The 13577-nt window shown below is 36.0% G+C and overlaps 2 protein-coding genes and 1 non-coding gene across 3 annotated transcripts; all 3 read left to right on the top strand.

Annotated features, from left to right (window-relative positions):
• Positions 1–631: 631 nt before the first annotated feature.
• Positions 632–2466, top strand: LOC131635654 (large ribosomal subunit protein uL6-like). The gene is made up of 3 exons (XM_058906291.1): positions 632–1082; positions 1952–2074; positions 2194–2466. Exons 1-3 carry the CDS (start codon positions 711–713, stop codon positions 2275–2277), a joined length of 579 nt encoding a protein of 192 aa, XP_058762274.1. The 5' UTR covers positions 632–710; the 3' UTR covers positions 2278–2466.
• On the top strand, positions 1531–1615 carry LOC131635674 (small nucleolar RNA SNOR75). The gene has a single exon (XR_009293846.1). It is a non-coding gene; the product is annotated as a small nucleolar RNA SNOR75 (small nucleolar RNA).
• A 7069-nt stretch (positions 2467–9535) lies between the features above and the next one.
• On the top strand, positions 9536–10534 carry LOC131635665 (uncharacterized). The gene is made up of 2 exons (XM_058906305.1): positions 9536–10239; positions 10348–10534. Exons 1-2 carry the CDS (start codon positions 9536–9538, stop codon positions 10532–10534), a joined length of 891 nt encoding a protein of 296 aa, XP_058762288.1.
• The last annotated feature ends 3043 nt before the right edge of the window (positions 10535–13577 follow it).

Genomic DNA, 13577 nt, shown 5'->3' with positions numbered 1-13577 from the left:
TAAATATATCTAATTTTTTTTTTTAGAATTTTCAAATAAATGTTAAATTTTACAATACAAAAAATGTAGACTCGAGTGTAAGCTACATCGACGCTACATAGAAAATAATGAGATATCTTCTTTATGTTTTTAAGGATTTATACTTTTGTTCAGAGAATCATTTGCTTAATCTATAGATAGAAACCAATTCTATTATAGGGGTCCTAACTCTCTCCAACTCTTCTATGGTTTCTTAACAATTAAGAAAGCCTCTTGAAAAAATAATTAAAAATATTAATTATATCACACGTATATATGGAAGGGAACTTGTGTGCGGACTTTTTATTTTTATTTTTATTAATATAGGTCTCACATTAAAATTTATTCAATACTTTAATTCCATACTATTAAACATTAAAAATGACTTTGTAAAAAATATGTTTAATATGACTTCCTAAAAGCTTCACCTCTTTTTAAATGGATTTTGGCATAATCTTCGGTTACCAAGTAAATATTTTTTTTTAAAAAAAATTTACAGAGTAAATGAACCCAGAGATTCATACTTTTCTATTACATACAGCCATCTTACAAAGCCCAATTCAAAAGGCCCAATAACCAACCTTTCACCCTCATATAAAACCCCCATTTCAATTTAGGGTTCCAAAACCCTAAAACCTCGCCCACTCCCCCAAAATTTCCACACCGCGTGCCCGCCGGCGAGAGAGACCAAGATGAAGACCATCCTCTCGTCCGAAACTATGGACATCCCAGAAGGGGTGAGCATCAAGGTGCACGCAAAGCTCATTGAAGTCGAAGGTCCTCGAGGCAAACTGGTTCGTGATTTCAAGCATTTGAATCTCGATTTTCAGCTGATTACTGATGAAGATGGGAAGAGGAAGCTGAAGGTTGAAGCGTGGTTTGGATCTAGGAAAACCTCTGCTGCTATTCGCACTGCTCTTAGTCATGTGGATAACTTGATCACTGGTGTTACTAAGGGGTATCGTTACAAGATGAGATTTGTGTATGCTCATTTTCCGATCAATGCTAGTATTACGAATAGTAATACTGCTATTGAGATTCGTAACTTCCTTGGCGAAAAGAAGGTACTTTTGTTTATTTCACTGTGAAAAGTTTGTTTTTTTAGTTTAATGTATGATTATAAGTCTTGTTATTGTCATGTTAGTATTATGTTGCTCTATGATTATTGCCATACTGTACTGATCTTTGTGATTTTGTTATATGATATTGGTATTTAACTGTATAATGAATTTAGAAGGGTAGTTGTGTTCTTGCTATTATTTTGAAATTGGGAGGATCTAATCATGATTATAGTTATATATGAATGGAAAAGTTTAGATTTTAATTAAAATTAGTTTGGACAGTTAATTTTGTTTTTTAGATGATTACTCTTGGTCTGGTAACATGGGTGTTATTGTGCATGTTATTATACTCAGTACATGATTAGTCTTATTTTTTGTATTTGGTCTGTAGTGTTAGTTTTATTGAATTGCATGTTCTTTTACCAAGGAAAAATGACATAAGAAGTGGTTTTCTCTGTGATGATCAACAATTGATGACGAGTCTGAATTTTCCATTCTTAACCCTGATGACATATCGAGGCATTTGTCTGAGAGAATTCCACTTTTTCTTCCGGATATTGAGTGTATTGCAGAACATTTTTACTATTGCTGATGGTATTTTGGCAAGAGGTTGTATTCTGGTTATTTGCCCATTTGATCAGTTTTTGTATATCTTGATATCATATGCTTTTTAAACTATGCATGGATTGTAAAATTAGACTTAATTTAAACTATTTTCATCCATCTTTATATGTATTTTTAAGATTAGCTCTATTACCTGCCACAAGTACTTTCGGGCAGACATTACTATATAAGAAATGGTTTTCAATTATGGAGCTCTTGCAGGTGTTTGACTCTGTTTATTAATTTTTATTTGGCTTTCATATTTGTAGGTGAGGAAAGTGGACCTCCTTGAAGGAGTTACTGTCGTTCGATCTGAAAAGGTTAAGGATGAGTTGGTTTTGGATGGAAATGACATTGAACTTGTTTCCAGATCTTGTGCCCTTATTAACCAGGTTCCCACTTCTCTCCTGTTTATACTTTCTTGAAAGCTTTTAGTCACTTCCATTCTTTTGGTTTGAATGCAATATTCTTTATTCGTTTTAATTTACATTCCTCCCTTTGATTGCAACAGAAATGCCATGTTAAGAAGAAAGATATCCGTAAGTTTCTTGACGGTATCTATGTTAGCGAAAAAGGAACAATAGCTGAAGAATAGAGATGTTGGGCAATTAGAAATATTGATAGTAGTTTGGTTTTTTCATCTGCCTGAATTGTTTACTGTTTAGTGGTGATGCTTTTGTGATGCTATTTATTAGCTTTTTTTTTTGGATTAATTCATAATTTTGTGTTATCAAAGTTATATTTTTGGATCATATTATTTGAAATTTTTATTTACTATTTCATACATTTTGGATTATTTACCTTTGATTTGAAATCATTTGCTTAAATTTTGTACCCCATGAGATTATGTTTCTGGTGGGTTATCTGCAAGACTAGTAAAACCAAAATTGAGATCTCTGTTTCCTGTCTTGTACATCATATTGAAAATGTTGTAATTTTTTTCACCATGAAACAATAATGGTTGAACCAACCATTGGAAGGAATGACCTACAACTTAATTGATTTGAGCCAAGCTGCAAAACCTTGTTCTCGTTGAATATGAGTGTTGGGTTTTATTATCAAATGAAGAAGTTAATGAGAGTTGGGTTTTATTATCAAATTATCAAATGAAAGTTAGTTAGAATTCTATTTTAGATAGTTACATTTCAGTCACTTATCTTGTAAATAGCTGGAAATGTAGTGTAGGAATGCATAAATGAAAAAGATAGTTATAATTTCAGTTACTTAGCTTGTAAGTGACTGCAAATGTAGTGTAGAAATGCAGCTATTGCAATTCATGAACATCATGTATATATAGCATATTCATGCTGTAATCAATTTAAGAGAATCATTGTGCTATTCTTTCTTTCTTCAAACTCAAGACTGCCATAAGTTTGTTCTTTCCATGGTTATTACAATTTACAAGCAGTGATTTTGGTGGTGTTTAAGGTTTTTGTGACTTTATCTGAACTACAGCAGTCTCAAACTTCCATCTAAAGTAACCCCATATAATCCCCTTTATTTGGCAGTGTCAAACCATGATTTGACAAATTTACTTTTGAAAACCCACCAAGAGTCTTTTGCTTTGTTGCTTATTTTTTATACACTTTTCTTTCTTTTCATATCGACTAATAGAATAAATAGTGACATGGCATAAGCAATAGCATGTGTTGCATTTATATGTGTAATGATTTGCTAAATAGTGACATGGCATAACCAATAACATGACTTGCAATTGCATTATTTACATGTACAATACCAACTGTACCTAACTATCTCCCTTTCTGCATTATTTAATGACTTGCAATTGCATTATTGAATGCTAATTTGTCACAACCAATGATCTTCAATCACTAATATAGTCATTATTCTGACTATCATAATCAACCACTAATTCGATTACTATTACTCCATTTCTAATATTAATTTGTACATCAATCAACTACAACTCTCACTAGAAACCACCTATGATCACCATGTGAGTTGATGCTCATTGGTCATCAACAAAAACGAAGAATTCACAAAAAGAGAATAAAATTGAATGAAAAACAATTTCTTTGAAAATTCAAAGGGGCTAGGCCCAGTATATATACATGATATTAGACATGCTAAACTCTTCCCACCCTTATACTATTTCCCATGCTCTACACACTAAAAATTATTTTTTACAAAAATGTAGTTTGAAGATGTATCATTTTTCAACAAAATTAGATAAATAGAATTTTTCTTGAAATAAAATTTGTTTATTATTCCTATAAATATAAATATTATTATTATTATTATTTACTATAAGTATTATTATTTTCTATAACAATTATTTTCTTGACTAATATATAGATCACATAATAATAATTATAATTATTTTCTTGATTACAACAGGATGTTGATGGCATTTGCGGAGAGATATGACACCTAGAGACGTCCTCCTTCTATCTACCTGTTTCCAGTAATTTTTGGTAAACAACCGCTAGTCTTCTAAATTATTAAATATATGTTTGGTAACTTGCAGGATCGACTAGATTGATCTTAAGGACATGCGTCTAAATTTTATGATTGTTATGACTAAGTTCATAGTTTGAAGGAATACTTCGAATGTAAAACTAATGTAAAGACAATGTAGTACGTAAAGACAAAATCTGAATAAAGACTAAAATGACTTCGATTGTAATGATAAAGGACAAGACTTGAAAGAAAAAGAACAATATATGTAAATGACTTGAATTTATAAAATTGAGACTGAATGTAAAAAATGCAAATGGTGTTACACGTACATTCTCAATGAAACTCTTTCTCTTTCGCTTGGTACTTGAGTGATTTTTTGAGTGATTTGTACAAAATGAACACCCCTGAATCCTACCACTAAGATCCTTATTTATACTAATTCGACCCTAACGGTCTTATGCTAATAGAATGCCGCGTTGTCTCTTTGCACGCGTTTCGATTTTCTAATGCTTCCACGTGTCTTTCTAATCAAATAAAATACTTTGAAATTCAAAACATTCCCGCTCGAAGCTCTGGAGTGCGAAACAACGTGACTTTGCCAACACGTATTTTCGAGCTTTCTCGAAGACATTATAGCTCATGCTTTGCTTCGAATTAGGATAAACTTCAATCATAAAGAAACTAAAAAACGGGCTTATAAAGCCATTCTTCTTCGAAGCACATAACTCAGGATAGAACATTTACTTGTCGAAATCTTCAGCCAACACTACCGTAAGGTGAGATCACTATTACACTGGACGGCGTCTCATGTCTATTGCATATACCGATCAGGGGTGTCCTCCTCCGTCACGGTAAGATGACGAAAAAGGAAGCGAGAGAGCTTCTGGTTGACGAGCTTGGGGATGATCCACTAGATGCGCTTGAAGTAGTGGATAAGACCCGCAACGCTCACGTGAGGTTTTCCTTTCTGAAGCGGAGATTTACGGAGGCGCTAGCTAAGACACGACAGTCTGACAATGATCCAATTGAGATGGAGATACACAGACTGCATGCGTTGAGGTGTTTCTTTCTATATTTGATCGACACTCAACTGTTTATGGACACAAGCTCCTCATATATCGATGTCGCTTACCTCATGTACTTTTTGGATCCCACACAGATCCATGAGTACAACTGAGGCGCCTACGCTGGCGTACACCTATTCGAGGCTGGGAGAGGGATGCCTGTGGAATACCAGGACTGTCGCATACAGCTGTTTACTATACGTGGTACCAATCTTATATCCTTATAATTTTTTTCGCTACTTTTCATTCTATATACATGATAATGTTTGATCTCGATGTTTTTTATTTTCATTTCAGGGGTGAATATTGCATCACTTTCCGATGATATCTGGCTGGGGATCTGTGCCGGAGTACATCAAGGACTGACCACGTGCTCGTGCCTTCATCCCCCTCAGAGGCAACCTGGCGGTGGACCCTTACAGAGTCTATCCATGGTTGCTGAAGACTCCCGTTACGATGTCTATGCTGCTCACCGTGAGACGCACTTGTTTGATGATATTGCACTATTCTCTGGATGGTTGGCATGCAGTTTGACCATCACTGTTCCATATCTTCCGGAGCGTATCATGCGGCAGTTTGGCTACTACCAGATGATACCCCACCATCCTTCTGTCTCCGTTCGTCTTGGCTTGACTCATAGATAGATAGATGAGATCTTTGCTGACTATCAGAACCACATGGTACCAGAAGAGGCTTGGGTGACCAGAGCAGAGAGAGATTGGAGCTGCGCTGATGGGTACATCATGTGGTTCTTTATGTCTCACACCCCCTACATGGTGCCCACTGCAGAGGGATCACCGCCCAGACTAGCTCATCAGGAGATATTACAGGAGCAACAATCTCAGATGGATCACACTCAGGACGTGTTGCCTCGCTGTCGTCATATAGTTGGGATAGGGCGGACATGCATTGAGGCAGGTTTCTTCCCTGAGGGGTCTAGTGCCAGGCGTGTAGTGGATGACATGATCGAGGTGGCAGAGGGGACACTTGTGTATTGCAGACATCGCGCCAGGACGAGTGGGATAGTACACGGTAGAGGCAAAGGAGGCGACAGAGGATATGGTAGACGCTGAGGAGGCTCTAGAGGCAAGGGAGAGGATGCAGATGTTGTCCGGCACACGCAGTAGTGACCATGCTAATTATTTTGATGTTTACATTTTGATGACATTGTTGTACACTTGTACTATTTTTTGATGATGTTTATGACAAATGACTTTTTTGATGATGTATATGTTAATGTACTATTTGGATGTACTATATAAGATTGAGTAGACATATGACTATTTTGAAGTATTATTTTGTTGCACAAAAAATTGGAATTAGATAGTGAAATATAACTGATTTAAAATATAGTAGAATGTTCCTGAGCTACATCTACGGAATATTTTGGCGTTAAGACGTTTCAGAGCTACATTTACTAAAGTTTCCCTAAACTGAATTAAGTTAAATTTTTTCCAACGTTTACCATGTTTAAGATGCTTTCGTAGATGTAGCTCCGAAAAAAAATTAAATTCTAAAAAAAAATGATATTTCCTAAAATGTATCTCTAAAAATAGTGGCATTAATATAATTGCGCCAAATACATAAAAATATCAAGAGATAGATTAAGAAATTAATTTTTTTTTTTGGACTTTATCTGAACAACAGCAGTCTCAAACTTCCATCTAAAATAACACCGGATCATCCCCTTTATTTGGCAGTGTCAAACCATGATTTGACAAATTTACTTTTGAAAACCCACCAAGAGTATTTTGCTTTGTTGTTACATTTTATACACTTTTCTTTCTTTTCAGATGACTAATAGAATGTTAAATAGTGACATGGCATAACCAATAGCATGTCTTGCATAGTTGCATTTATATGTGTACTGATTTGCTGAATACTGACATGGCATAACCAACAGCATAACTTGCAATTGCATTGTACAATACCAACTGTACCTAACTATATCTCCCTTTCTATTTTTTGTTTTAATGCTAATTTGTCACAACCAATGATCTTCAATCACTATTATGGTCATTATTCTGAATTTCTGACTATCATAATCAACCACTAATTCGATTACTATTACATTCATTTCTAATAGTATTAATTTGTTCATCAATCAACTACAACTTTCACTAGAAACCACCTATGATCACCATGTGAGTTGATGCTCATTGGTCATCAACAAAAACGAAGACAACTTTCACTAGAAACCACCTATGATCACCATGTGAGTTGATGCTCATTGGTCATCAACAAAAACGAAGAATTCACAAAAAGAGAATAAAATTGAATGAAACACAATTTCATTGAAAATTCAAAGGGGCTAGGGAATTTCTTCCTACGTCCGGTCTGAAAAGATTCTTCTTTTAAATACATTGAATAGATAATGTATCTAGAAAATATATTGTCTAGATACATTATTTATTCAATGTATCTAAAAGGAGAATCATTCTTAAAAACTCTAAAATATTTTTAAAAGATGCATCTCCAAATGTACTTTATAATAAAGATGTTTTCGGATATACATTTTTAAAATATTTCAATATTTAATCTTAAAATTTTTCGAAAATACATTTTCGAAAAAATATAAAATTAATAAGTAAAATTAAAATCAAGATGTGTGAGTTATATTAATCATATTATTTATTGTATTAATCAAGATATATAATTAAATATATACCATTTTAATTAAATAATTTTTTATTCAAATACAATATTTATATTATTAATTGAACAATTAATTATTACAAAAAAAGAATATTTAAAATTCAATATATTTTTTTTAAAATCCTATAGTTATATGTTTTTATAACCAACTAAAATTCCTTTATTGTAAAATCATGTTAAATATTTGAGAAAGAAAAATAGTATAAATTTTAAAACAGAGATAAAAATATCATATTTAATTTAGTAAGTATATCCTCATAGACCATCATGGTTAAATTAAGTTTTATTGTCTCATAAATATCATATAAAAATTTATTTTTTATTTAAAAATATAAAGTCTTTTTTTAATAAAATTATCGATTTAGAAATATCAATAATTTGTTTTAAAATGACTCTCTCTCTCTCTCTCTCTCTCTCTCTCTCTCTCTCTCTCTCTCTCTCTCTCTCTCTCTCTCTCTCTCTCTCTCTCTCTCTCTCTCTCTCTCTCTCTCTCTCTCTCTCTCTCCTCCGGCGATTTTGGAGCATCATGGGTCGCGGTCGTGGCCGGCCGCGCAGACTGGCGGTTACGACTCCTCCGGCGAGCGTACGTGTTTTCTCATCCTCGTCAACCCATAAATCAGGAACAAGCTACAATGGAGAGCTAAATCACACACCCACAAAGGTATCATAGGAGCAAAACCCTAATCCACCATTAGGGGCAATTTCTGAGGAGACAAAAGAGGATCTGGTTGCGGAATCGAACGTGGAAACTGAGGCAGAAGGGAAGAGTCAACCATGGGTTTATGCTATTAAAGGTAATCGGTTGCCCTCTTCTAGAAAACATATCGAATACACACCCCCTAGGGTTGTGAATGGGGAAATAGAAGTGAGCTTAGAGGAAAGTGATGTTGCATCAGAGGTCCAATACTGGGAGAATGCTATAGTCATGTATGTGATAGGGGAAAACTTATCTATGAATGCTGTCAAAACATTCATAAATAATGTTTGGAACTTTGTCTCTATGCCGAACATATATTACAATGAGGAAGGGTACTTTCTTATTCGATTCTTATCTAAAGAAGACAAGGAGGTAGTGTTGCGCAGAGGACCATACACGATTCACAGGAAACCGATGTTCATTCATGAATGGACTCTAGATTTCACAATGCAGGATGATATGATAAGAATTGTACCGATCTGGGTAACATTTCCACAGCTTCCACTTGTTTTCTGGGGAGAGAAAGGAATTGGGAAAGTAGCAAGTGCCATAGGGAAACCTTTGATGACTGATGAATGCACTGACAAGAAATTGAGAGTCTCCTATGCAAGGGTGTTAATTAAAGTAGACATCTCCACTGAATCGACAGAGAGAATCAATATCAGAGGACCAAATGGAATTAATATCAAACAAAGTGTGGAATATGAATGGAAGCCCCCATTTTGTAAGAAGTGTAATAAGGTAGGACACCAATGCAAATAGAAAAAACAAGTTATAAAGAAGGTGTGGACTGTCAAGGAAACAACCAAGGAAGGGCCAGAGCATATAACTAAGACTGAGACTGTGTCAGTCCTACAACCAGCTGAGCAGGCAAATGTACCATGGACTGTTGTGAGAAGTACTATAAAAGGAAAGGAACCTGTAGTTGACTAACAACAAGATGGAATCAACTGTCAAAATGGATTTGATGTATTGGGAAATGTGGAGTATGGGGAATCCTCTGAGTATAAGGTCCCATGATTATAGCATGGAATGTGAGGGGCTTGAATAAAAGAGCCAGGCATATGGAGATCAAAGCCCATCTCCATCAGTTTCATATGCCCTGTATATCATTACTAGAGACTAGAGTTAAAGAAAATAATGCTTCCAAGATTAGAGAGGTCTTTGGCAATAAGTGGTCTTGGGTGGATAAGTACTCTCAACATCCTAATGGTCGGATTTGGATAATGTGTCTTGAGAATAATTTGCAGCTTACCATGGAAGATTTTTCTGATCAACACATCCATTGCAAGATTCTGCAGCATGATGGGAGAACTATATGTATTACAGTTATATATGCCCAGAACCAACTACAACAAAGACAAGACCTATGGAGGAATTTGAAAAGAACTACTCTAACCATTCAAGATCTGTGGATGGTTATTGGAGATTTCAATAATGTCTTGAGTACAAATGATAGGATTGGAGGTAATAAGGTCAAGGATTCTGAATACCTTGATATGACATCTATGATGAAAGATAGTGGTATGTTTGCCCATGATACTAGAGGACAACACTTCACTTGGTCTAATGGAGTGGTTTATTCTAGAATAGACCATGCTCTTTGTAATAAGCAGTGGCTGCTTCAATACCCAGAGTGTGAGATTGAGGTCCTAAAGGCACACATCTCTGATCATCATCCCCTGAAGGTGGAAGTTAAGAATCAGCAGAACCATTCAAGGTTTAGGAATTCCTTCAAATTTCTGAACTGCTTGACTGAGAATCCCCTATTTCTGCCTTGTGTAACTGATAGCTAGAATTGTGATATTGATGGTACTCCTATGTACAGAGTCTGGGAGAAGCTCAAAAAGCTACTACCCAAACTGAAGAGGATTATGTATACTACTACTGCAGAGGTGGCTAACATCCATATGAACAGAGAAAAGCTTAAACAGGCTGAAGATATTCTAGCTGGAGAGTTGACTAATCCTACATATGCTGCTAATGTGAAAAAATGGAGAGAACAACTGATCTAGGCCCTGGAATCTGAAGAGAAGATCCTCAGACAGAGGGCCAAAGTGAACTGGCTTCAGTTGGGAGATGGAAACAACTGCTATTTCCATGCTATTGTCAGAGGTAAAAATAACATCACTGGTATTCACAAACTGGAAGACTACCAGGGGAATATGCTCACTGATGCAAAAGACATTGAGAATGAGGTGCTGAGATTTTATAGAGAGTTGATAGGTACCAAAACAAATACTCTGTTACATATTGACATTGAAGCTATGAGAAGTGGTGCTCAGGTTCAACATGCCCAAGCAGAGTCTTTGATTGCCTCTGTCTCTGACCAGGAAATTTGGACTGCTTTGACCAGCATAGGGGAGAATAAGGCACCAGGTACAGATGGCTTTACTTCTAAATTCTTCAAATCTACTTGGCCTATAATTCAAATAGATGTTAGAAATGCCATTCATGATTTCTTTGATAGGAATAGGATGTTTCAAGCTGTGAATTGTGTTGTGGTTACCCTTATGCCTAAAACCACTAATGCTAGGAACATGAAAGATCTTAGACCTATTGCCTGCTGCACTATCATATACAAAATCATCTCCAAAATCCTTACCAATAGGCTGAGTAGAGTTATCAGTTCTGTAGTTGATTATAGCCAGTCTGCATTTATCCCTGGCAAGGTGATCCAAGATAACATAATCATAGCTCAAGAGCTTATTAGAGGTTATACTAGGAAGCATATTTCCCCCAAGTGCACTATCCAACTGGATATTCAGAAAACTTATGATACCCTTGAGTGGAAAGCCCTAGAGGATATCACGAGGGAGATGAACTTTCCCCAAAAGTTCATTACTTGGGTGATGCTGTGTGTTAAGACTGTTTCCTATAGATATAAGGTGAATGGTCATCTGAGTGAATACCTCCCAGCCAAAAGGGGCCTTAGACAAGGTGACCCAATTTCCTCTATGCTCTTTATGTTAGTAATGGAATACTTACACAGATGCCTTAGGAAGTTACATGATAATCCTAAGTTCCATTTCCACCCTAAATGTGCTAGAGTAGGCATCACAAACACATGTTTTGCTGATGACCTAATGCTTTTTACCAGAGGGGATGAAGGGTCTATTACTCTCATGATGGATATTGTTAATAAATTCTCAGCAGCCACTGGTCTCAATTCCAGCCCAACCAAATGCAAGGTGTATTTTAGGGGAGTGTCTGATAGTGTACAGGAAAAAATTCTTGACATAACTGGCTTCAAGGCTGGTTGTTTACCTTTCAAATATATGGGTGTGCCCCTTGCTAGCAGGACACTTACTGTTAATATGCTGGTAAACAACTGATTAGAAGTGTGCTTTTCTCTATCACTAACTATTGGATGCAGGTATTCCCTATTGTAACACCCTTCTAATACCCCGCATAAATATTAAACAATAATCAGAGTAAAACATGAAAAGGGCATTACAACCTCCATATAATTAAAATAATACTCATGTCATGCCATAAAAGGAACGTTAAACTCAATATCATTCAGATCGTCATGTCAACGCAACGGAAAATATATTTAACATCTGAACAATGCAACATCCAAAGTCATAGACTTAAAACACCACCATAATAAAATACTGAAATAAAGAGAGTTCCACAAATAACTCTAAACAACGTCCCCAGTGTTACACGACCAGAGCATGACACAGACCCAACTGACTCTAACGAACTACTTGACGAGCTAATCCTCACCAAGTACGAGAGCTACTCCTCAATCTGAAAAATAACAACAGTAAGGGTGAGTCTCATTCACATTTAACTAATGTTATAAGATATAGATAATAAAATATCATTTCACATGCCATTCACCCAATTAAAGTTATGATCAGATTCAAACCATACAATCAGTAAGCAAACAACCAATTCAACACATATTATAACATTGGACAATCTTCCATTCATGTTATAATAGCAAAAAAACAGCCTAATGCAATGCAACTACATGCATGTGGTACCAAAATCTGGGATAACCCAACTCACCAACCCACCATCGTCAAGGATACGGTAACACCCACTCACTAATTCCACACAATGGGAATTAGCTACCACTGATCCACCATCGTCAAGGATCAGCCACATAATGATTATGAATGCATGCATCAACCATAACATGCTCATCACCCATATAAATCGATCAATGTCATAATCATTAATAAAACACATATTTCACACCAACAATACATGTATAATAAACACCAGTTATAACCACAACATCATACAGGTAAAACATTCATTAGTGTACCTATAAGCATATCCCACCACAAACAAATAAGATCGGGTGTTTTAAAAATAATTCAAGCCACAACTCAAAACACCATTTGATTATATAAATTGTTTGATTAGCTTCAGTGTACTCGAAACGGCACCAAAATCCGGTTTACGGTTTAAAAGTTACACATTTTTAAACTTTTCAAAACGGCCTGTCGCAACAACCAACAACATGCGGCGCCACACACATTTCGCGGCGCGGAACGAATAGGAACTACGCCTTCGCGGCGCAAACAAGGGTTTGCGGCGCGGAACGAGAAGGAACTACGCCTTCGCGGCGCAAACGAAGGTTCGCGGCGCGTACTGAACACAACCAAACTTCCTGGCTTCCTGCCAAGCAGTTCGCGGCGCCAACTCCTGGACGCGGCGCGAACTGGCGATTTCCAGAACTCCGAATCGCAGAAAACAGCCAGCGATTTTGCCCTTCCTTCACCAATTCATTACCAAACCAATCTCATTCCAACCAGATTTGCATACAGTGAAACAAACACATATTATAACACATTTATAATACATTCAACCATCCAATTAACACAATACATGATCAATACTATCATTATACATCAATTCTCCCAAAAACCTAGCATTTCTACAACCTAAGCATAACCCAATTGATACGAATAACACGATCAAATTCTATCATACTACCTATAATCCCATAATAGAAGATAAACGGAAGAGTCCCCCCTTACCTGAAGGTTGATTCTTCGTTCTTCCTCGCGTCGCACTTCCTCGCTCTTCTCCTCTTTT

This window comes from Vicia villosa, unplaced genomic scaffold (assembly GCF_029867415.1).
Source record: "Vicia villosa cultivar HV-30 ecotype Madison, WI unplaced genomic scaffold, Vvil1.0 ctg.001530F_1_1, whole genome shotgun sequence".
Taxonomy (NCBI): Eukaryota; Viridiplantae; Streptophyta; class Magnoliopsida; order Fabales; family Fabaceae; genus Vicia; species Vicia villosa.
This window is presented reverse-complemented; position numbering and strand designations above follow the sequence as displayed.